The 26632-nt window shown below is 37.1% G+C and overlaps 2 protein-coding genes across 5 annotated transcripts in view; both read left to right on the top strand.

Annotated features, from left to right (window-relative positions):
* The first annotated feature begins 5626 nt into the window (after positions 1–5626).
* The window catches only part of LOC129273303 (aquaporin-1-like), a 41962-nt gene continuing 20956 nt past the window's right edge, over positions 5627–26632 (top strand). Inside the window, exons 1-3 of one of the 4 annotated variants that reach the window (XM_064114292.1) lie at positions 5627–6112; positions 8837–8972; positions 18471–19039. In XM_064114292.1, the coding sequence (XP_063970362.1) occupies positions 8912–8972; positions 18471–19039 (630 nt within the window). In that variant the 5' untranslated portion in view covers positions 5627–6112; positions 8837–8911. Of the gene's footprint in view, positions 6113–8836; positions 8973–12574; positions 12803–14905; positions 15049–17185; positions 17748–18470; positions 19040–26632 lie in introns of those variants that run through there. The other 3 variants (XM_064114296.1, XM_064114307.1, XM_064114301.1) reach the window with 3 other exon arrangements.
* On the top strand, positions 20328–24501 carry LOC129254501 (aquaporin-2-like). The gene has a single exon (XM_064114319.1). The coding sequence runs from the start codon at positions 23788–23790 to the stop codon at positions 24376–24378; it is 591 nt and encodes a 196-aa protein (XP_063970389.1). The 5' UTR covers positions 20328–23787; the 3' UTR covers positions 24379–24501.

Genomic DNA, 26632 nt, shown 5'->3' with positions numbered 1-26632 from the left:
TATGGTCAGTTTGGTTTTAACTTCATGAAGACTTGGCTATGTAGCTTCTGTAAGACTTTGCCTTGTGTCCTGCAGATAAAAAACACAGAAACTGAAGTAATCATACAGTTTAAATTTGAATTTGAAATTTAGTTTGAAAGTCCCCCCCCCCCTCACATGTAAATATGTCAGACAACTCTAATAAAGTATTGGCCAGACTAAACTTTTTAAGTTCTTAACTTCTTAAGATTTTTACCCAAAGAAAATCACACATTGCAGACCTATAAATTTCCACATACACATGTAGCTTCCATGCCAATGGCCAAAGAACTAAATTAAACTAGAAAATTGCTTAAATTTGGAAGGTTGTTGACCTTGTCATCGCATTGGTATAATTGCAAAAATGTCAATTGGGATGGTATTCTGATAATTTAAACCGAGGTTTAATGATATTTAAAACTAGATTTTAAAATCAAACTTCTATGGAATGATGGGATCCATGATATTTGTTTCATATTCTTAATTATTCACTAATTAAAATTCGTATTTCTGTAATTTCCTATTTCCTTATTACTTTTGTATTTTTTGGCAGCAGGGAAAGAATAGTTATTAATTGGTGAATAGGTTGACAACTGACACTCCATAAAATTGTGGTAGTTAACCCAGGTTTAACTAAACCTTGGCTATCAGCACATCACCCAATGTCTCTACATGCCACAGGGTCAGAGTTACACGGGGGGCGACGGGCGATTTTGCCCCCATGACAGCCCAAATCTTGTGTGTGAAAAATTTGAAACTTAGACCTAGTCTTAGACCTCTAACTTTATTAGGGGCTTATAACTAATATTAGGAGGGTTTTGGGAGAAAACAAATATTTTGCTTATTTAAATAAATTTTTTTTTGCTTATTAAAACAAAAATATGAAATTTGCTTTGTGGATTTGAAGAGAAACAGATCTACATGTAGATCTAGACCCTAGCCCAACCTTAAGAATAATAGAAATGTGATATTTTTGTGAAAATTCCAATGGTTGCAAATTTTTTTTAGATCAGACAGGTTTTCAGCATTTTCCTGCCATAGGCTGTGTAACTTAAAAGAACTTAACTTAGTCTTAGATCTAGGCCTATCATCTAGCCTAGAGACCTACAAATATGACCTAGATTCTAGTTAATTAAATGGGACACACACAAATCCATTTTTTTTTGTGCATGTTTAGCTTCCATACCAAGTCCATAGACAAGTCTCAAGAGTTGTAACTTTTTTATAGTAACTTAACTTAGAATTAACGTTAGACTCTAGATCTCTATTTTTTCTTGCCTTCTTTATCTTATTCTTGGAATCTGACTTGATGCCAAAAACTTGTCCACAGACCACACCACTCCAGTGCCGTGCCAGTGTCAGATTTAAAGTGAACAAAAATTGTGCGAAACAGAAATTCAATTTTCCCATAGACCCCCTACTTTTTAGGTAAACACAGGCATATGGGGAAATGGCAATCTCAAGTCAGACTCAGGAGTCAGTCAGGGGCCTTGCCCTGGCCTTGGCTTGGGCCTTGGCTTTTTTGGCATTTGATTTTGACTCTCATTTCTATGATCCCATAAACTTGTCCTTAGCATTGATTTTATCTTTCCATACATTCTAATATGAGTTGAAAATCAATTCAGATCGCCCCCACAATTGTGCAATTTCCCCCCAAATAAGCCCGTTTTATTAATCATTGTTATGATTTGATTGGCCGGGCCCCTGGCCTGCGAGCTGCCCGCGCCCTTGCGCTGCATGCATGCTCGACCGGTTCTGGCCTGCGCGCCTAGCCTTGGGCTTGGCTTGGGCCTGGCGGGGCTTGGCCTTGGCTTTGGCCTTGCCCTTTTTTTTTTTTTTTTTTTTTTTTGCCTTCCTTGGGCCTTGGCTTGCTGATGTTGCGGTACCGCGCCAGTACTCACCTCGTATCGTTTCCCAGAAGTCAAAATTCCTGAAATCTACTGTTCAAATGATCCAAGCCTAGATTTACTTTGTTTTTAAGTTTTAATGTTGCATGACTAATCACACGACGTTACTAACATAACTTCGACGTACGTACCGTAGATGTGCGCGCATGCGCTGCTTTTTTTTTGGTGTACGTGAGTGCCGCGAATTGATCGCCCCCCTTAATCCGTATGGCGGCGAAAAAAAGGAAAAGGAAGTAGAGGAGAAAACAGGGGCATTGGAACGAAGTTGAAAGTGGGGGGGGGGGGCACAGGGAAATTTTGTTTCGAAAAGGGCACTATCTTAAACATGGCCGTATGCAGAAGATTTTCGCTGGGGGCAGCATGCGAAAACTTTTTGAAAAAAAAATCAAAAGCGAGGGAGCGAAGCTACCGAGCTTATCATTGAGGTGCTTTGGCATTTTGTTATTGTGAAATTGATGGATTTTGTGCATGCTGTAAGTGAATTTTTTGAAATTCTGCTTTAAAAAAATGTGAGTTTTCAAAATTTCGAGAGGGGGGACTGCCCCGGGGGACTGCCCCGCTGCCCCCCCCCCCCCCGCTGCATAAGGCCATGATCTTAAAACAAAGAAAAATGACTAATCTATAAAAGGTATTCCCCACTCACATGACTCATGAACCTTAAGGCACGTAGGATTATTTTTACAAGGTTTTTTTTTTTCATTAGCACTTGCAGAAGGAAGCAGGACGGCGCTAAATAAAGAAACCGGGCACTCACCGGGCACGAAAAGAATGGTTTTCATGACAACTTATGAGAATGCAAAGGGACACTTGTTAACAAACAACATCAGTGGCGTAACAGGCGGGGGGGGGCAGGGGGCAAGCTGCCCCTCTAGCGGATCTAGAGATAGAAAGAAAGGAAGGAAGGAAGGAAGGAAGGAAGGAAGGAAGGAAGGAAGGAAGGAAGGAAGGAAGGAAGGAAGGAAGGAAGGAAGGAAGGAAGGAAGGAAGGAAGGAAGGAAGGAAGGAAGGAAGGAAGGAAGGAAGGAAGGAAGGAAGGAAGAAAGAAACAAAGACAGAAAGAAAAGGCCAAATTTTTCTGGTTCGCTTCGCTCGCTGGCGACTGTTATAAATTTTTCCACATTTGCTTTGTTGTGCTGCCTAAAAATATTTTGTTTTTTATCCGTAACTGCGTTAAAGTTGATATGTGTTGTGGATGTATCCGCGATTTGATAATTAAAAAAAAAGTGGCCATCTGCAATATTTGAAAATATCTCGAGGTTCCGGGTGCTCCGCCTCAGACCAGTGGCCGCACCAAGGGGGAGCGCTAGGCACGGGGGAGTGAGTTGTCCCCCCCCCCGAAATTTTGAAAAATAAAAAAGTAGAGTAAATATTGTCATAAGCATCCTACTAAAGCTGCAAAGTGCTTCAAAACAGCCTTTTCGTTCTTTAAATTTAAAAAAAATTGTTATCTCCCAACAATTTTTGTCACTAACATAAATCTTTCTGGTCTTTATGAAATTCAAAATGTCGCTCGTAGTAACAGTTGACTGAGATAAGTAAATTATCTGTTCACATGGAGCTTAAACATCCAATGTTCAAGTCAATATGCTTCAATATGCGATAAGAGTTTTCATTATTCGTTTTAGCGAGATACACATCCTACATATTCGTAATTTTCATAATTGAAAAATTTTAAGCTCGCGCTACGCGCTCGCATCATTGTTTAATTAGATAGCCATCCAGTTCATGATTACAAAAAGTGCTTAGAACTTCTATTTATCATCTCAAAATATCAACAATTTTCAGCCCGTGCTTCGCGCTCGCATTATTTATTTGGTGAGATATCATTTTCATGACCCAATGCAAACAGCTAATCCTTAACAGGTCCCTTTTCAAGGTGTACATTAAAAAAAATAGCTCGCGCTTCTCGTTCGATTTTGAGAAATAGGCAAAATATTTGTGTGTTGCCCCACAATGTTATTTTGCCTCCCCCTAGGTTAAAAATCCTGGTGCCGCCATTGCCCCGGACCCGATCTGCATAGAACTGGCCCCCAAAAGTTCTACCAACCGAGAATAAAAAAATAAAAGATGAAAAAAAGGAAAGGAAATGAAGATGTAAGATATGATGTTATTTTCTAAATACCATGTCAAAATCAATCTCAAAGTTAGATTCTTATGAAAAGGTGATTTTTTTCTTGCTCGTTTCGCTCTCTCGGGACTTATATTAAGCAACTCTTTGCTGGCCGCGCCATGCAGTGCCTCGAGTGTGCCCCCTCTTTTTTTGTACTAATCACGCATTGAGCTTCGCCCTAATGCTTGGGGCACAATCATAAAAAAATCATGTTCATACCATGATGACCGGGAAAAGTTTGGCTCCTGGCCACCGACCCCTGTTACGCCCCTGCACAACAGGGCACAGGACATGTTCGTGAAGGGCACTTTTCTTGGGGAAAAGGGGGCGCTGATTCGAGAAAGGGCACTTACAAAAAGGCAAGGGAGCATGCACTTGCTCGACATAAAACGGATCCTTCTCAGGTGAAAGGGGCACAGAACACGTTCGTGAGTTAGGGGCACTTTTCTTGGGTTAAAAGGGCAATGCTATGAGAAAGGGCACCTGTAAGATGGCAAAAGGGCACTAGCTCACGACATAAAACGGGTCCTTCTCAGGAGAAAAGGGCACAGAACACATCCGTGAGGGGACATTTTTGGGAAAGAAATCGGCACTTATACGTGATATGTTGTTAGGGGGCATTTTTCTCGCGTAAAACAGGCACTTTTTCAATGCTTCAAAAATGGGGGGGGGCACTGTTCCCCCAGGATCGCCGCCCCTGGGAGAAAAAACATAAGATTGATTAGAAGAGGATTAACGATGAACAACATAAGGAAAGCGGAATAATTGGCAGGCCTATTCCTATTATAGGCTCTATAGACTTACTTTGAGGTTATTAAGAATAAGATATAAAAACTAAAATTTTGTCTTGATAATAAACCCTTTAGATAATCTCTGAAGTGTCACATTCATCTTTAAACCTTAAAAACTCACTAGTTTAGGATTGCCGCCATGATACTTAATGGACCAAATTTCACTTAGCGGCCATTATTTTGACTGACAGCGGGTTGGTTGATACCCCCCCCCCAAAAAAAAAAAAAAAAAAAAAAAGCGACGGCAAAAGGGAAATTCGCATTATAATTAAAATTTATCACAGATTTCTTCAATTGCGAGTCGCGATTATTCTTTATTTCATACGTCAATGTTTTGCCATCTTCTTTTTTGCCCATCTCGTCACTGCCGAGAAGGGCACATATAGAGAGGGGATTCTCTTTAAACTTGGCCTCTTTATTATTTTCGTCTTTTCCTCGGCTTCTTTGCTCTCTGTTTTACTCCATTTTTTTTATAAGGCCTATTTTATCTAAACCTTACTTCTCTTATATACATTGAGTGTCTCCTCATTAATTAGACCCAAAGCACACTGATCGACATGTGAACAATTCATATATTCATGTACGGAAGATGGTTTTGCAAGTGTTCATGGGGGAAAAAGAAGAAAAGAAAAGAAAAAAAAATAGGGACAACTGAATAACGGCAAACCAAACACTCAATGTATCGAGGATGGATCAATACAAGCTTTCAGTCCCGTCCTGCGTAACTCTCAATCTCTAAACAAATAAACAAACAACAAACATCCCATCATGAGGATTTCCCCATCAATGTAACGCAGGTCAGAGTGTTTATAAAGACTATAGAGAATTATATAAAGAAAATTTCATTGTCTATATTTATATTTTAGTTGCTTCAAAAAAATAAAAGAAAATGCCCAAAGATTGGCATGAATTGAAAGTGTAACCACGGTGTATATTGTATGGGGAGGGGTGACATTGCATTGTTCCCCTTTAGCTCGCCTCCACGGACAATAGATAATCTATACGCCTGAGGGGGTATTGTATAGCTGAAATAAGCTTGTATAGACAGACGAATTCACGCAGTTTTGAAAGATGTTTCTATAAAGAATTTAGCAGTGTAAGACATGTTTGTTGGTTTCACTTCAACCAAAATTAAACCTTCTCTTATGTTGCTGGGCCTTATGGGGAAACGTCCATCATCTTCCTTTATTATCAACAGTTTGTATTCCTTTTAGTATTTATGAGAACATGGATCGAATGTATTGTCTTGGAATGTTGTTGAATTACGGTTAAGAATCGACCCTCAGGTAAGAAGACATGTCATTTTATGTTTTTTATTTCCGGGCGGGTCATGGAACATTATGGAGAACATAATAGAAATAATGTACCGCAGCTATGCTTACTTATAATAGGGTCACTATATTCTAAAATTTTCACAAAATGTAAAGCCAACGTGAACGATATATTCATTTACAACTTACATAGCAAAAGGGTGGCAAATTTGATCAAATTTGGATTACAGTAAGAGTGAGCAGTTTAGTGAACAACAATCCGTTATATAGGCCTAAAAGCACGAGGTATATATACGACTCCTCATGAACAGCATGTTATTTTGGATCGTTGATGTGGAATATCATAATTCAAGGGGAGAAGTCATTGTTATCCAATCACACTTCTGTAATTGAAATTAACATATTTTTGAAAAATTTCGAAAGTTAATCAGTAACATGATGGACACAAGATCTCATATTTCATCTGAAAATAAAATGATATAAATACTGTATTCTTCTTGAACAGCCAATATTTATATTTCTCTCTATCTCTCAAAGCGTCTCTTTCCAAAACCACTATCTTCAAATGGTACATACACATCCATATATTCACTAATTACACAAAAACAAGAGGCATATTATGATCACTAATTGTACAGTTATTGTATAGGTTGAAAGACTTTTAAGGTGAAAGGTCGTACTTCATACACCTACATGCCCTTTCAATGATCTTACATTACAATACATTTTTATCAAATAATATTTCTCTACGCATTGGGCAACATCATAATATGAAGTTTGGTTAACATAATGTTATAATATAATATTATCTCTCTCTTTCCTTTCCAAATAAAAAAAAACAACAGCACATTTTTACATTCATTCATTCAGTATTATATATAATTTTTTGTTTTGTATTATATTTATTAAGGGTTTATTATAGGGTTGGTCTGTTCAATTTAACGAAGATCGATCTACATGAACTTATAGACAAAATACATAACAAAAAGTAACAATATATATGAACAATTTATTTATCTATATTTTTATTAATTTAGTTTTATTTCAACAGGATAGCCCCATCAGTATACTATTTTACAAAGGGGCCCTGCATAACATAAAGACACATAAAATAATATATATATATATATATATATATATATATATACATCAAATTTGATTTTTATGTCTCAATGTATAGATTTTAGTAGCTCTATAAGATGATACCAAAGAAAAGTTGAAATTCCTATTGAAAAGTGAACTAAAATGGCAAAGAAAAATCCCTTTTTTGTCATAAGGGGTTAGGTCTATTTCAGTTTAGTTGTAAAATGGGTTAGGTCCACACATAATTTGTTTTGGAAAAGAATATGTTTAAATATATGAAGACAGGTAGATTTCTTTTATACCCAATTTTATGTTCTGATTGTAGGGTATCATAAAAATTCAGTTTCGCATAATAATATTGCAATATGGGAGAATAAAAAAAAATATTTTCTTGGAGTGGACCTAACCCCTTTTGCAACCAAACTCTTCTGAAGAACTCATTTGTCAAAAATGGGTTAGGTCCATTTTTCATTTATTGTTTTCTGTCTCTATACCTCTAAATTTTTAGTCACTCTGATGGTACCAAAGAAAATTTGAAATTCAAGTGAAAACGTGAATGGAAGTGGCAAAGAAAAATAATTTTTTAATCAAAAGAAATTGGATTCATTTCAGTTTGCTTGCAAAACGATAATATTTTAAAAGAATATATATAAAAAAATTGAAGACAGGTAGATTTCTTTTATACCCAATTTTATTTTCACATGAAATGGTAGTACATTATACAATTTAGTTAATCATAAGAGTATTGCAATAAGTGAGAATAAAAAACATGTTTTTTCTCGGAATGGTCCAAAGTGGACCTATATATATATATATATATACAATATAAACATAGTAATAGATAGTAATAGTAAAAACAAAGTCAATTGCAATCTCTGCCAGTCAAACTTATCAAGAAAATCATATAAGAACAACATTTTGAAAAACTCATTGCATCTAGAACAGAATGGATAAAACTGGTAAGCTAAAAAAAAAGTAGAGACGTGCATAGACTCAGTATAAAAAAAATACTTTACAAAAAAGTCTTATAATACAAATATAAAAGAGACACTTTTTAAAAGGAAACGGTTATATTGAAGGTGGTTGAAAAGTGTGGTGACTTTGCCACCATATAAAGACAAAATTCTGATAATCATGCATTGCAGTTAAGTTATCTCTCACTTTCTTTCCTTATTGTTTCCCTACTCCATAGTATCAGGTCCCTCGGAGAGGATCTCATCAGCCATCAGTCCTATTTGTTTATATAATAATATTGACAAGCATTTGTGCCCTTTGAACACCCGTATAAAGTGCCCTATATTATCAGGGGCGGATCCAGGATTTTCCAAAAGGGGGAGAGGGGCACGTTTTTCCGAGGACAAATTTGACAAGCAAAAAAAAGGTTTGTAACCAAAAATTAAGGACAATTCGTCCACGAAAAAAATGGGTAAGCCCAGAAAAAAATCTTTACTTTCAAAAGGGGGCACACTTCTTTTTTAACGGCATTTTTACATTAAAAATTTTAATTGTGCCTCTCAAGGGGGGGGGGGGGGTGTCCCCCTGGATCTGCCAGTGATTATTATTATTATTATTTTCATTATTATTAATTATTTTTTTACTTTTCTCGCTCTCATTTCTTGAACCACCCATGACTCCTTTCCTCTTCGATCCATGTAGGAGTGAGAGAGTGTGTCACGTTCATCGTGACGAAGATCTATTCTGTCTTCTTGTTCCTGGTTTCTGGCGGCCAACATGCCTCAAGCAGTGAAAGGAGTCGAAGAGCCGACAAAGAAGGCTTGGACACAAGATGACGGTAAGACGTATTGTTAGGTCAAAGGAGAAGGTCAGCATCCATCTTCATATGCTTACCAATTTCTGAAAACAACCATTATAATTTAATATACATATATCATCGAGGGCATTGGTAAGAATTGGATGGAAATTACGGATGACCTACACTTTTAGAAAATTTATCCTTAAAAAAAGAAGTTCCTGCATCAGAGTCTCGAGAACACCTGTAATCTTACCAGATCGCGTAATCTTACATTGCATGTAAAATTACAGGAAATTGGTATTTGGTGTATGGAACCTTACAAGTTTCCTTTAATAAAACACACTTTTCCCCATTTTTAAACAGACCTGTTCTGTTAAATTGCAGAAAAATTCCTGTTGTATGAATTTACAAAATGATTCTGTTATTGCTTTCTGCAAAATCTTCATTTTTTTTGTAAAATCAGGGTTTTTTAACAATGTACAGATGGGGGCTTGTGCCGCTTGCATGCCCCCCCAAAAAAAAACCATTCATGACCAAGAAAAGAAAAAGGACTCGGAGAGAAGGGTGGAAATGATATTATTTGCTGAATATTATGTCAAAATATCTATCACAAAATTTGATTTTTGTAATAATTTTTTTTACCCTCTATGTCATTTGTCATTTTTAGTTTGTAGTCTTTTATATAACCATCATTTGTGATTACAGTATATATCTTGTTTTATGTTGTATGTATATTATTTTTTTATGTTTGATTTGTTTTTTTATAGTTTGTATCTATATTGTTTGCCATCATGATGAATGTTTGACATATAGGCATATATTAATTTGAATTTAGCCTATATTTTCATTTGCAAGGCTTTGCGGAAGAACGGTCGGCTGAGGTAGGACCCTTAATTGCTTATAAATAAATGAAATGAAATTTTTGCTTGCTCGCTTCGCTCTCTCGCAACTTTTTATACATTTCGCCCGATTTTTTTTTGGGCTCATTCCGGGGCTCATTACGCCATCTCCTTTGCACTACTCACGAGAATCATTGTTTTCTATATTTATTGGGTATCTTATAAGTCTATACGGGTTTCCAGACATAAAGTATGAAATATTGTTTATTAAATTGCCGATTTCTGATGGCCTATTCTTGTAACATTTGCTTAGTTTGGACTTCTCGTAAAATTCAGGTCTTCGTAGCCGGAGCGATGTACGTAAATACACGTTGTAGTCAATGGACTCAATGGTATATTCTTTTCCGTCTGAAAAGATCCTACAAACAAAGCGAGCGAGATGATAACAATTTGCTGTGCCTTTTTTAAAACTGTTTTTTTTTCTTTATTGGTAATACTTGCCCATATTCGGGACCCCCGCCTATTTCGTTTCAAGTCTTTCTTTGTGAGTTTGCTTTCTCAGCTAGCAAATTGGTGAGAATTGACGAACAAAACAAAAACTTTTTTAAAATTCTCATTCTTTCAAGATATCGAAAAAACAAAGACAAAGTATAATAATTACTAGAAAATACTTATTCATCATTTGCTGACAGTGTGTGACTTATTTCCCACCCCTCAATTATTTTCCTTTTAATAATTAATTCCTTAAAGAAATGCCTGTACAGCATGCCAGGTCGAGTAATGACCTACATAATTATCAAAAATTGTCCTAATTGCGCGTCGAAATCAAGCGTATCAAGGCGCACAGTATACGGCGCACGCAGTGTAGTTAATTCGTCGTCGTTTTACTTAAGTGTTTAAAAAGTATTAATTATAATAATTTTATTAAATTATTTTTTGCTGCTGCATGGACAAAAACAAATCTAATTTGCCAGATCTGTCTGCGCATTTCATCACGCGCACGCGCGCCATGCATTATTGCGCCATGTGACAATTTGAACATCTTCATTTCACAAAATCTAAATTTTCTGACAGCACGTGTCAGAGGCTACGAAACATCTTTAGTTAGGGCTATTTATCTTGTTCTGAAGTGACTACACCACCTCCAAAACTACTGACTGATATTGGTTATAAACCAAATTGGAGTTTCAACTTTCTTCGACACCATCCATCATAATGTCACCTGATACCGGTAACGGTATGTGTTTCATATTTTATAAGCAATATCACATGGATGAAAATATGATGGTGACTTGTGATGATACGGTATTGGTAATGATGTGGATGGGGGGGGGGGGGTTCTTACGGCTAAGTATATTTTGGCTTCTACGTATTCATTATTTATATTAATTCGTATTAATAGGCATATAGGATTCTAAGTAGATAAAAAGCCTTACAAATCAGACGCTAAAATGTCCGAAATTTATGACATTAATTTTCATTGGATAAAAGTGAAAAGATGAAATATAATTTTTTTAAATGTTCAAACGAGTTGTGAGTAGGCCTAGGCCTATATATTTCTTGTTGCACTTCCCCTTTCTATACAGTCCTTCGTCTCCAGCGCATTTAGTGGTAAAGTCTATACTTCAAAGAGTGTCAAAGTAGATGCATTATTTTTTTGAAAGTCATCACAAATTCTGTATTATTCTGTATTATTATTATTCTGTATTATTATTCTGTATTATTATTCTGTATTATTCTGTATTATTATTATTCTGTATTATTATTCTGTATTATTCTGTATTATTCTGTATTATTTCTAGGGTCTAATTTATTTTATTGATGAGCAGTTGCGTAATATTGACCCAAAGAAAAGGGGCACAACATGACATAGCAGGCCAACTTTCTGAAAATGTTTCGAGTGAGCGACGAAATGTTAGCATTTTCCGGCAACATGAAAATATAATTTTCTGATTTCGATCTGATAATCAAAGACTGATATCACATTTCACCCTTCAAGTTCCTTTTAATTTTTTTTTTCAATTTCCTTTTAATTTTCTGTCTTTTTCCTTTCCTCCTCCATTTTTTTTCTAGTTTTTTTTCCAGCGGGGTGGGGAGCAGTGCAACATTTATTGTCAGATTAATATTTTACCCTTGCTAGCCATTCAAATTTCTCCTATAAATCTGCTTTGATGTTCGTACAACCGGGGGCTGGAGGGGAAAGGGGGGAGGGGGGGGGGGCTTCAGTCCTCAAACTCCTGTCTGCCCCTCACATCCGCCTCATAATAGTTTTACCATCCTTTATTTTCATTTGTTTTTTTATTATTTGTATATTATTTCGTTTAGGTGTTTGTAATTTTTAAGAGATGTGAAATAAATTGAACTGAATTGAATTGTCCAATTAAATCGTGTAATAAAACGTAAAAATGACCATCTGATTGTGATTTTTTGCATGATCAGCTCCCATTTTTCAAACCTTTCCGCGGCCCTATCGGGATTGAGTCATCAAATAAGTAGAATTTTCATTGAAGGGATGCAGGAATTTATCTATTATAGTGCATGATGATGGAAAAATGTAAACATCTATCAGTATTCCCAAAGTCATTTATCAAGATTTGTTTTTAAGTCTTTCTCCGGATATATTGAATGAATTGGGAAATGAATTGGGAAAAGTTCTTCTCCGATAGTATAGAACTAGGTTAGGACGTTTAACTTCCTGGAAACTGTTCATCTTACAAACTCCACATTACCGTGGATGTGCCCTTTGACCTTTGATTTCCTTGATCCGTTGAAAAGGGGGCGTTGACTAGACTCCAGACTGATGTATACCAGTCAATAGTCAAATAACAAATACTGCGCTATATAGACAACAACTACATGCGCTTTTTCGTGTCAATATTTACCAATGTCCTGTCTAATATTGCGACCACTGGGTGAAAAGGTCTTTATTGTTTTAGTTGATATATCAGATGAGACTGAAGTGAAATTCTAGGGATTGAATATATAGTTTATTGACAGATCGAATAAAGATGTCATGTCCATTCTTTAATGGTAAGTATGAAAATATACTTACATGTATGTTATGAGAGTGGTATATTGTGTGTAAATAAATAAATAAATCAATAACTAACCCTCTACATAGGCCTATATACAATGGGTTGATAACCCTGATTACGGGGTGATCATGTTTTGGGATGTAATGAATTCGAATGACGTACAATGTATTGATTAATACGCCTTGCATAATTATGATAATATATTTTAACATAAAACGATGTATAGAGACATCCATATCCATAATGAACATAAATGCATTCTCTGGTGAGACCCGACTCCTTTTCAAATAGCAGGTGAGCCGAAATGGGGGGGGGGGGGGCTGACCATGCAAAAAATCACAATCAAGTGGTCATTTTTACGTTTTTGGACACGGTTTGGAAAAAAGTATGCTTGCATCGGGTTGTCGGGTCGGGAAATCGCGTATACCCAACCATTTGAGAAAAGGGCCCCTAAATTCCCGAACCGTCGGGTCCAGTTTACCCGACCATTAAAGATTTTTGCTACATTTTTTTTTCACAAAACAGGGTAAGCTGGTCCCGACTTTTCGGGAATTCAGGATGCCCTTTTCTCGAATGGTCGGGTATAATTATAATCGCGATTGCCCGACCCGATGTGATGCACAAGCCAAAAAGTGTGTGCGGGGGGGGGGGGGGGCCCTGGGTAATCCCATCTCATTCAAAGCAACTGCTCCGATATATCGAACGCCGATATAATTAGTGTATCATGATTACAAAAATTTGCTTATAATATCCCTTATAATAATCTTCAATGTTCATTAGTCGTTTTTTAATAAGTTGATGATTGTCTTCGTCAAACGGTCGTTTCATCAATAGTTCATACTCTTTCAAATCACTGATTCCTGGCGCAAAAACGCACGAATCGGTATTACCAAAATCGTCTGCCAGCTGTTAATTTTGACAGTCCCCAATTGCATAACAGTTTTATGTCCGAAATTGCCTCACAAAACACACCTTCTATCCCGTCGTATACGTTTAGTCACCATTGTTGACAGGTGAAGATAATAGATGGTGTGGTGTATCTAATTGAATAAAACAACAAGTTTCACCCAACAATAATAAAATAGATAAAGAAAATCAAACAAGAAAATTGCTGAAAATTCAAGATCGGATGTGAAGTAAGGAAGTTTTGCTTGTTTTCACAGAACAATTAAAATACGCAACAAGGATGCTATGCAAATGAGAGAGTCGATGGTGTAACACATTATTATTTTGTCGTGTTTTATTACTAGAATTATTGGCATATTTAACAATAACAAAGCATATTCATTGAATCAAAGTAGGTTGTAATAATGGCAATTCCATACATTCAATGAGGAATCAAAACTTGTTTACCATTATAATTAGTATAAATAAGATATTTCATCTGTCACGTGATATAATACAAAAGAAATAGTGAGTGGATGAAGTCATCAGTCCCCTAATTTTGCAGTTTGACTGGTTTGTGAAATTGGGGGAGACTTTAATTAATGTCACAACTATTTCACATTCGATTTTGAAGAATTATCCAGCGTTATGTTTGTTTGATTTTTCTCTTTTCATCAAATTTTTTTGTTGGAGTGGACTTTAAAGCTAAAATCGCGACGAAAAATGTCCATAACGGGTCCAAGATAAAACGCTTTCGTGTTTATTGCAGATTTTATGCATTAAGATTTTATGCATTATTTTTTTAAAGCAACGGTTGTAATCCGAAAGCTTTCTAGAGAATATATTGTTGTCAAGTACAACTATTGTAAATACTTTTTATTTAAACATAACTGTTGTTTTTTTAAACCCTTAAAGCTTGCCAGAGGCTTTTTACACATACATGTATCAGCAATTAATGTATATGTATTCAAACTTGATTCAAAGTATTGTAGTCTATTTATACCACTAACAGGTGAAAGGAATACATTGTACTTAAGTTACCAGGAAACTGGGAAGAAACGAAATAAATTTGAATCACTTATATAAGCATACCTATTTGAGCAAAGACAAAAAAGTGTTTTTGACAACATGAACGCTTGTCAGACATAGCCACAGATAATGGAGACGGGAATTCGATTTCATTGACATTGTTTTCTAAAGAAAGGGTTAAAATACTTGGAAATGATCGTTCTTTGAATGAGGTGGGGGTGCTTCCGGGGTAAATAGGCATTTACATGATGAGGAAATCAAGTTGTGATATGTGTGTAACGTGCATTTTTTGATTCCCGCCATGGAACATCGGTGTGCAGTTTGACAGTAAGTTGTTGTCAGTTTATTTTGATTTTGCGCCAAAAAAAGAAGAAAAGCTGTGATCGTGTAGATTCTAACGTGCTAACTTCTGCCTATGTACATATACGAATATAGCTCTAACTTTTTTTTAATTAATAATTTCCTCACTTTTTCACTACAAATTGAAGGTCATTTTGGTTATATTTTTCGATTTTTATACACATCTACCAGGATACCTGGGGTGCTGCCTATGGAGAATATAACACGCATTCCCAGGGCCATGAAATAATGTCCGGGATAAATGTATCCTAATCTTGAATAAGACTTTATTAAACTTGTTAGGAAATCAGCCACTGAAATCAACGGGAGCTCTCCAATAATGTGTAGATTATACTCTCAGAAAAAATGGTTGGGTTTGCAACCTACAAAAGAGAGTTGCAAGTAAAACGAATGGGGATTTTTCTTTACCAACAGTTCATGTTAACGGCGTGTTATACGATCGTCTGCGTTCGCGGAGCGGGAAATGAGCGGGGATGGCCGCACGCACCCTTTCGAGAAAACCGGAGTAGCTTTTCTCGAAAAGATGGGTTGAGGGAGGGGACCTGGCGGAGGGGAGTCGTTTTTTGAACCAGTCGTTTCTATATCGTTTCTATGAAAAATATTCATCAAATGATAACAACAATACAATATCAATAGATTATTGGCAGTGGATGGGGGCTTGAGGCGCTTGCCCCCCCCCCAAAAAAAACAAACTTTTGTTAGATTTTGCCCGACGCGACATATATCTGGCCCCTCAATATTTTTTGCTCATTACGCCACTAATTATAAGAAGAAAAAGAAGAGAGCTTGCAGTTTTTCGTGATTTTGAATAAATTTGCACAATTAATGAAGTAATTCTAGAATCTCTCCCAACAATTCTACAAAGCCATGATATAGAACAATTTAATTATTAGGATAAATTATTAATAAATATGCATTTGTATAAGTATGATGAAACAAATCAGTGGTGAAGTGAGTCAAAAAATTTTAAGATATGGCGTATCAGGTAAAATTTATCAAAAGTTGCGAGCGAGCTAGAATTTTGATTACAAAAAAGTCAATTATAACAAAATATTCAGAAAATAATATCATATTTCAACCTTCGCTCTTTTCTTTTCTCTTTATATCTTTTTTTTGAGGGGGCAAGCATCCCAAAGCACCTCCATCTGTATGCCACTGAAGCAAATTACTTAAAAACTGGCATTTCATGGCAAGCAGATAGTAGTAGTATAATAGTTGCATGTTCGGCAACCAACCATGGCAACCTGGTCGCCGCTAATGCTCCGCCGAGACTATTGAAAATTTATAAGCCTAAAATCAAAATGCACAAAAATTGTGCGTGTTTCCCCTTCTTTTCTTTCTCACACACCCCCTCCCACACACACACACCCACCATCCCTTACCTCACTTATATACCTCCATACCCTCACACAAACTTACACAGACACACAAAATAATATACCTACTGGTACAAGAGTCTACTCAGCACAGCCTTTCGTGAAAAGCTCCTCGGCTGTCTCAACTCCCCTCCCTCAACCCACCCTTTCGAGAAAAGCTCCCCCGGTTTTCTCGAAAGGGTGCGGCCACACCCGCTCCATCCCCGCTCAGCGAACGCAGACGATCGTAACAAGCTTATGTAACCAACCCGGTAGGTTGGTTAAATATTTCTGAGAACGTTGTTTGCATACTCACAGAGGTCTGTTTGATGTATCAATTAAATCGTTTGCATTGATAACTAAGGATTCATTTAAAATTTTGAAGATTTCAAGCGTTTACCCCCCACCCCCCAAAAAACCCAGCAACAACAACAAAAACAGACCAATCAAATTGAATACGATCCAAATTGATCGGGATGTACATCGGAAAGTTCATCAAATCTTGACGAGATTTTTATTTATTTTAAAGATTTGTGTACAAGGAAATATAGCCTCTATAGATTCTATAAAAGGAATAAATTATATTTATTTTTGAAATATAAACATTGTACCACCCCTCCTCTGTTAGTTTTGACGATCCTTGTGGAATAGAATTGTTTGTTGTTAGACATCTCTAGGCTACAGAATCCCATTTTTATGACTTATCAGTTTATTCTCGGTATAAAGGAACACCCTCTATTATTATCACTGAATGAGTTGGTCATGTCCATTGTCTGCCAACTTGTTAAGATCATATCAAGTTTACGGAGGATTAATTCGTTAAGATCCGCACCGATCCGAATAAATGAATGAGCTAATCAGGTTCATTGTCGACCAACTTGTTAAGTTGGCATCAAGTTCTATGTGCTGATTCATTAATCCAGGATTGGGGGCTATATAGGTCTTCAAAATTGGTGAAGAAATGGCTTACTGAGTTTGTCTCGTTCATTGTCTGAAAATTTGTTAAGACTCACAACTACCAGAAATTCTAAATATATCAATAAAGGAGAACTTCGCGGAAGAGTAATATCAAACAATTACCTGATTCAATCAAAACAACGAATGGTGTCAAATACCTTTAATAGCCACGGTGTTCTAATGAGTAAGCGGTGTTGTGTCAAGCGGATTATTTAGAAAGGAGGTGCTAAAAGAGTTCAGTTCTTACAGCGGTGTTGTGAGGGAAAGACGTTCCGAGGCAGGAAAAAAATAAGTTGGACATCAGACAAGTTATTGTTAACTTTGTAAAGCGTTAGTGTGTGAAGCATACAGTTGGTAAGTTTGATATGCATTTTGCAATCACTGTTGGCCTATTTAACCACTATTTCCTCTACAAGTACATGGCTGGAAATTTCAAGTCAGAAATTAATAATTTGTTTGTTCATTATGCATGATGGAACAATACTTGGTTTAGATGGAATGAGCATATTCAGCTCAACAAATCTGCAAAAACGTAGAAACATATCCAGTGCGTCCCAGAAAAAAAGGAAACTGGGAATCCCACATCTTTTTTCTTCAAAGGCAAAATAAGTATATTTCATTACAATTAAATCATCTCTTTATTTGAAATGTTAATGTCAAAATCAGGTTGCGCAGAAAAATTGGACAATGTTGGTTCGTGATACGACAACCGTGCTTATTCGTCGATTGGCTCATTAGCATTTTTCTTTTTGTATTCTATTCTATTCTATTTCTCTCACTGAACCCTGCAATGATATTGTCCTTTAAATAAGGTGTAGTTTGACATTATTTCCTCCGCTCGCTTCGCTTGCATATTTTATTTGATTGTAGATACATCATAGAATACAATTGGTAATACATATATATATATATTTTTTTTTTTTTGGGGGATATTCAATCCTTTTTCATGAAATACCAAGGGAGAAATACTTTTCGAAATCTCTTTAAAATATACCATTCGAAGGGAATTTCCAAGGATGTGATCGGTTAATAAATTATGAATCATCTTGTGTGTGTTTTTTTTTTTTACATTTCCAGATCTTCAAAGAAAGCCCCCTTCACGTCATACTATCGTGATGGCTAACGAAGTAAAGTCCATCGACTTCTGGCGGGCCGTTGCCGCCGAGTTCGTTGGTATGTTCTTCTTCATCTTCATCTCCTTGGCCTCCATATCAGGCTGGAACGCCCCTTACATCCCTAGCATGGTCCAGATCTCCCTTGCCTTTGGTCTTGGACTGGCTACATCGATCCACGTCACCGCCCACATCAGCGGTGGACACCTCAATCCTGCAGTGTCCTTGGCGTTCTTGATGCTTCATCGGATCACCCCACTAAGGTTCCTCTTCTACTCCTTAGCTCAGATGATTGGTGCAATCGCTGCTGCTGGTATGGTCAGGGCCATCACACCTGCCGATATCAACAATGCCCTCGGAGCTACTACACCCGGGACTGATGTCACGGAATGGCAAGCACTCCTCATGGAACTCGTCATCACCTATCAGTTGGTCCTTGTGATCTTTGCTACCATCGATAAGCGTCGTCCAAGTTCTGGAGGATCGGGTCCACTCGCCATCGGAATCGCTGTTCTGGTTGCTCATTTGTGTGCTGTAAGTATATTATTCACGATGTTCTATCCTTTTTATTGGAATTATTTATATGTTATAGCCATTCAAAGGAGCTAGGGTGGATCCAGGATTTCAGAATGTATTGTCGGCACATGTTCGTCATGACAAAAACAAATAAACAAGCAAAGAAGTCTATATCGAAAATTTGATAATCAAAATTGCAGTACAATCCTTGATTCGTAATTATTTTCAATTTTTCGTTAGCTCTGGGACGAAACTACTATTCGGATCATCAATTATACTGGGGGTCGTTTCATAAAGTTGTTCGTAAGTTAACAGTGACTTTAAGAACGACTGGTGATCCTTTCTTGTAAATGGTAGATTCATTGGCTGTGGTTTAGCGCGTAAGAAAGGATCACCAGTCGCTCTTAAAGTCGCTCTTAACTTAATACGAACAGCTTTATGAAACGGCCCCCAGTTGAGGCCAGAAGTTTACATACACCCAGGAAATTAAAAGAAAAGTTGACACTTGCCAAACATCACAAAATTTACTGCATCTTATAAAATATTTGTGTTATTTGATATCAAACAAAATATGTCATGCCCCTTCATCACATTGCTTTGTCATCAGGTGCTGAAAATATTTATGTGTCATTTTCCCCCTAAAATCTTCATATTGTAGAGAAATAAAAATAACTGGACAAAAACATTTCATATTTATGCTAGTTACTTCTCAACACAAACATTTCAGGTGGGTGTTTCATAAAGCTGTTCGTAAAGTTACGAACGACTTTACGCACGAATGGAACATGTTCTTAGGTCATAACTCAATTACATAGGGATATCACATAGCACAAGAAAGGATCACCAGTCGTGCGTAAAGTCATTCGTATCTTACGAACAGCTTTATGAAACACCCACCAGATTACACTTTTTTGTTCAGTGGTGACTATCATGATAGAAAATGTAATATAAATCATATATTTGACATTTATATATTTCTATGAAACTTTGAAACGATTTTTGAAAATATAATAACAAACAATAGAATACATTTGGCACGAATATTCCTTTTTTTTTCTTCAAAGAAAATTTCACCTGAAATATACTTAAATCCCAACGGCACCCCAATCAAGTGAAAAAGCTTAATACGCTCTTTCATTTGATACCAATCGTCATGGTAGTTTTTATATTTCTGAAGATATAGTGAATTTTACGATGTTTAGCAAATAGACAAATTTCACTGAATTCCATGGGTATATTTAAACTTTTGGCCTCAACTGTATATACAGAGAAACATGATACTAAGAAAATGAGTGATGTTGAATGAACTTTGCAATGTTAGAGGTGATGGTGGTTGTGATGGAGTCGAACTGCGCGCTGCCGAAATCATCCTGCTGAAAACATGATGACAATCAAATTAATTTAAATTTGTATATTTCAAGTTGCAATGGGAATGATAACACACCATGAAAACTACGTGGTTATGATGATCATGAAAATTCCGATCGCCATTGTTTCGATAATGACGATGACATTATCATGGAAGTAACATTATAACGTAGATATTTCATCATTCTAAATTTTACTTACGAGTTACCTAATTTCCGTATTGTTGACCATGAGCATGTATCGTAATTCAATAAGTCTTCTAATTAATGTAAAGCGCTTAGAGATCTTAATATTAAATGCTCTATAAATGCAATATTATTATTATTGTTATCATATTGAGAGCGTGTACTCGAAAACCTCTAGACATTTTGTCTCAGTGTATCATAACAATGATGATAATGATGATAAACTGTTTTCCCAGCGGCCCCTGCATTTCGATATTTAAAAAATGACAGATTTACTGCGTTTTAATGAACTGATCGAGTATTAATTTTTTTTTATATTTTGCTATCTGTTACTATGGTGATTATGGAACCGTCTGTACATGGTACATGTACATCAACTCAGCATGAGGAATAAATGAATCCCTACAGTCATATGTCAATCAGGGTATTACTTTAGTCGTTTATATGGGTTGAAAAATCTCTAGCATCTAGACGATGCTTTCATCTTTAATGATAATAATAATATGACTTTAAAGGCTTCAGATGACCTTTTCCCATCGCGTTTAAATATATTCACCTAACATAGTCTCCCGCATAGTCTATAACATATTTCTTTCAACTCTGATCATAAGAACTTGTTATTCTTAAAACTTAACAGCAAGCTATCTTTGTCATTTAGTTTGAATAATCTTCCCGCTAATCCAAAACTCTGATGTGACAGTTTCCCCTCAAAAGCTAATTGCATCAGTCCGTGATGTCCATTATCTATATTCATTATAAATATTTAAAAAAATATTTCGTTTTCTTTCGCTGTATGAGTTCTAGCCATCTTCCTTTAACATGTTTAATCAAGGAGGTTTCAAATGAGATGGAGTAACAGCAAATAAAATCTCTTTGAACAAGGTTAAAAACCGCCAGCAGAAAGTATGTCAGGCATGCACTTTGCTCAACATCTCTTGCAATTGTGTAGACAAAACTATTCCCGCATGACTCCGCAGCTATAGGTCATACATAAAGGGAAATATGCTTTTGTGATGATACTTACTTTTTCGCCGCATCTTGGTCTGGTTATAATTATGTGTAGTATACATAATTCGGAGGCATGCGAAAATAAACTATGCAATATGTTTTGAAATATGACTCAAATTTGCTCGACTGGGCATGTGCGGGCACTCATCTGGCATATACAGTAATGAATAACAATATTCCACCGACCACATTTGAAATTTTCATTCGCCGCAAACGATCGGAAAAGTGTTAAAATCTGGTTTCAGTAAAGGTCAAATCCTTTTTTTTTTACACTAATTAAAGGTTAATTGATATAATATGGGCAAATATCTCGTCGTAATAGTGCTTGGTTATTGATGATTTGTCATGCATTCAAATTTCAGTTTGTTTATTAATATGAAACATGAAAAATTTATACAAATGAATATTCGTAAAATTTCACCCCTCGGATTTCTTCGTTGAAACTGGCGGCTTCGAAGGCGGACATCAAAAAGGTCCTTATTGCCGTTCTTTCTTTTGTGCTTCTTTAGAAATGAACAGCTGCTTGAATAAATTTGTTGCCTGTTGGAACTCCAGTCATAGAATCTTCTTGGTTTAATAAAGAATTGTACATGTATTCTGTTGTTTTTTATTCCAATAAAGTGTTCATGTCGTATAGTCAAAGCTTACATCTTATTTCGCGCTTGGATTAATAGGAGACAAAATAAAATGATCAAAATTGAATTGCTCTCTCTCATAATGAAGGAGGTAATCAAGCATCATAATCTGTTTTCCTTTTTTATATCATTAAAACATTTATCATCATCATTACCATGAAAACCATTATCCTTCTCATTAACATATTTTATTATTATCTGTAAATCTTTTATCTTTTTACTATCAGTACATTGATTTAATTTTCGTCGCGACGACGTGTAGTATTAACTGAATGCACATACTATATAGATGTACACCATTAACCCAAGGTTAAACTGTATGAAATATAATTTCCTTCTCTCCAGTGTTGTATATATAGTATTTCAACTGAGAAGGCTGAAGATACGTGGATCCGTCCTAATAATGAACTGGTAAATGATAAAATATTCATATTGATTGATTGACTCCATACGCTTCTCTCGTACGTAGAAGTAGAGGTTATCTTCAGATGATATTAATGTTGTATTGTAGTGTTGATGGTAGCTATCGAATTGGCAAGCGAGATTAATTGACTAACTCATAGTTATGATCACGCCATGATCAGGTGTAGTTCTCCTAATATCATGAATATTATATGTCATAACTGGACCGAACGCCGTGTTACTACACAGCAAAAACTGCGGTGTTAACCGGTGTACATGATGACCACACCAGTGATTTTACACCGGTGTTAAATTGACAGTGTTAGTTTAGCCCCTATAGGTGTAATTGCAACACCTTTGGTTGTTACATGTACACTCTTTGGTGTTATATTCAATCTCTAGGGTGTAATTGTAACACCAGAGGGTGTGGTCCTCTATCAACACCCACCGGTGTCAGTTTTAACACCACAGTTTTTACAGTGTACACAGAGATGGAAAAACGTCAAATTCTTTTCACTGGAGTTTTGGGACGGGCAAGCATTGTGCATAATATTGTTTTCATGTTGGACTTTGGCTCCCTGAGCGGGATTGATCAGATTGACAAGTTGTCACTTTATAAATATAAATATCAAACCGAACAGAATCCTAGTATTGACAATATGAATAAATACAAACTTTAATTTGGTCTCCTCACCTATTGTGATCTTTCGACGTAACGTTTGCCGAAACTTTGGACGGGCCGTATGTGATTGGTGGAGAAGTATTTCACGTCACCTTCATGTCTTGCGTTGATTGGCTAGTTTCAGTGGGCATGGTCCATTCTCTCATTCACATCAACCTACCGTGTTTACGTACTGCACGTCGAATACCGCGTCTCGATATAGAGGCGGTGTTCATCTCAGATAGACCACATTCTCGTCATCGTTTCAGTTTGGATCACGAGCCCATGCTTAAAAATAATATCGTCTTATGAATCCTCTTCATATTTTATACGTACCCTTTCCTTGTGAGATCATCTTCGATTCTGAATTTTATAATAACATTGAAGGAATAGTTGTAACCCAAATTCTGAGTTTCACTTGATGTTGATGCGATTCCTTTGCAGTCTTGATCTTATACATTTTCTTGGTTGTGATAGTTTGAAGTTGAACGAGTAACTTGGATCAGCATGGCAGATGAATCGATGGCCAGCGAGCTGAAGTCATTGAAGTTTTGGCAAGCAGTGATTGCCGAAATGGTGGGCATGTTTTTCTTCATCTTTATCGGTATCTCATCGACTACCAGCTGGGCTCCTCCCGTCATTCCAAGTCAGGTTCAGATCTCACTCGCTTTCGGCTTGGCCCTGGCGACCTTCGTCCACGCTACCGCTCACATCAGCGGTGGACATCTCAACCCGGCGGTCTCCGTTGCCTTCTGGCTCCTTCATAGAATCACCCCTCTCAGATGTTTCGCGTACTCCATTGCTCAGTGCCTTGGCGCCATGGCGGCAGCCGGTATGGTCTATGCCATCACACCTTCCGGTGTCTCCAATAACGTAGGGCCGACGACACCGGGTTCTGGGGTTCAAGACTGGCAGGCATTCCTCATGGAAGTTTGCCTGACATTTCAGTTGGTGCTAGTCATCTTCTCAACGGTTGATAGTAAACGAGCTAGCCCTGGCGGATCCGGTCCACTCGCCATTGGTATCGCTGTTCTCGTTGCTCATCTTGCAGCGGTCAGTATCATTCATTTTAATATTCATTGCCCATGTTGCTTATGACCATCATTATGTCTAGTACGATTGCGAAGAAGAAGATGATGATGATCACCGGCGTAAACATAATATGGGCTGGTGGTACTTTAATCCTAATCCTTTCTCCAAAAGGTCAATGATCTATAAAAAGGGGGGAAAGAAAGAAAAAAAAATAAAAAAGCGAATGAAGAGGAAAAGAGTACAATATGAAACTATTTTCTAGATATTCTTTTAAATAGACTTCATTTTCAAATGTTTTGCCCCCTCGCTTTGCTACCTCGCGGCTATTTAGAACCCTGTACAACATTCGTGTTCTACTCCAAATTCTTGATTCACCACGCCACTGATGATGATGATGGTGGTGGTAATGTTAGTGATGATGGTGTTGGTGATGATGACGTTGGTGATTTGTTTTTTTACTTCCAATATGTAAATATTCTATATTACAAGGATGACATTTGTTATATTGCTTTATTATTCAATTATATTATTTGGTGGTGGTGGATTGGAAGGGGGTAGGTGGCAAAGTTTTCTCTATATCATTTCATATTTTAAGCATGTCAATCCTTGTTTTGGTGGCTTTTCCCTTGGAAACCATTCCCTGCGCTGAGCTGCTTTCTACCTAATTAATGCTGCGTTAATTTCAAGTAACAAAACGAATGGGACAGCTACATCAGTGTTATAATCGTGAGTTCAAATTTTCAGAATATCTTTTATTTAAGTTCATCTTCAGCACTAAAATGATCATGATTGGAGGTCGACAACTTGAGCTGAGTTGTGACTTTTATCGGAGATCTAACCATTAGATTTTACAAGTAGCTCCCAAATACTCGTCACCGTTAAACAATTAAAACCACATGTAGACGGCGCCATACAATGGTGATTCAATCAAACACCTTTAATCAACCCTTGCGAAATAAGGCAATCAGAAAGTTCTGTTCATTCCGTTCATCTGTTAACAAAACCCAGTATCTTGTTTGATCTTGGTACATAAATAGCCCAAGTTGGCGTTCAATCATTTTGGTACGTACCAGTAGTGCCACTTAGGCCGGCAGAGACCGGCATTGAAAAACCGACACGGCCCCTGACCGGCCGACACAGTGCCACAAAAGGCCCATGGACTGCCGGCCACCGGCATTTTCTCCAAATTAAATGTTAAATAACCCAATGTATCAAGTGATCTATAGAATAATCATAATTAAGACAGTTATTATAGACCAATAATGCCTCATGACTCCAGCCAATTAAACTTAGCAGCACTAGAAAAAGGGCTAGTGAAAACCTTGGAATGTGTACAGATCTAAATGTAGTCATTCTTCCACCCTCCTCAGACAAAATGTTGAAACATTCAATCGTTTGCTATTTGTTGTTAAACAATACGTTATGGCAACTCATATGTTTATGTCAGAAATGGATGACAGACCAACCTTGTAAGTTATTTATTTTCTTCCATTAAGAAAAGATATTATTTTTTGTATAAATGCGTTCGTTACTTGCCCCTATAACGCTTTAAATCATGCGTAGCGTTTTCGTAAGATTGTTGGTCATTCGGGGGGGGGGGGGGGAGAACACTCCCATAGGCTGCTTTACAAAACTCGACATTCAAAAGTGACACCCCAAGAACGCCGTCCATGCTCGAAACATAAATTTACAAATCGGTTGACATTGAATTGCAATTATGATTCACAAAAGAATACATTCATGCGTCCATCATTATGGACATTTTAGATGCATGCTTTTGAAAACGCTCTCATTCAAAACAAATTTTTACAGTTTTCCATCTCAATAATGGTTGTGATCGCTATTTTTTTTATTCCGTCACAAAATCATGCGATGTGTGTTGTCTATCAGATCGACAACGCTCAACTCTCTCTCCTCTTATATAAGAGGAGAGAGAGTTGAGCGTTGTCGATCTGATAGACTGTAAAAAATGAAGTGCCAATTTAGCACTTACAGTGCTTGTAGGGACCACACTACGAGTGCTGATTTTCCTCCCCTTCCTCCCTCCTCCCCTCCCCTTCCTCCCTCCTCCCCTCCCCTTCCTCCCTCCTCCCCTCCCCTTCCTCCCTCCTCCCCTCCCCTTCCTCCCTCCTCCCCTCCCCTTCCTCCCTCCTCCCCTCCCCTTCCTCCCTCCTCCCCTCCCCTTCCTCCCTCCTCCCCTTCCTCCCTCCTTCCCTCCCCTTCCTCCCTCCTTCCCTCCCCTTCCTTCCTCCCTCCTCCCCTCCCCCTCCTCCCTCCTCCCCTCCCCTTCATCCTCCCCTCCCCTCCCTCCCTCCTCCCC

Source organism: Lytechinus pictus, chromosome 2, assembly GCF_037042905.1.
Source record: "Lytechinus pictus isolate F3 Inbred chromosome 2, Lp3.0, whole genome shotgun sequence".
Classification (NCBI taxonomy): Eukaryota; Metazoa; Echinodermata; class Echinoidea; order Temnopleuroida; family Toxopneustidae; genus Lytechinus; species Lytechinus pictus.
The sequence above is the reverse complement of the archived record's forward strand: the minus strand, read 5'-3'. Positions and strand labels throughout refer to the sequence as shown.

Coding starts and splice junctions, on each gene's coding strand:
- LOC129254501 (XM_064114319.1), top strand. CDS start 23,788: ATGGCAGATGAATCGATGGCCAGCGAGCTGAAGTCATTGAAGTTTTGG.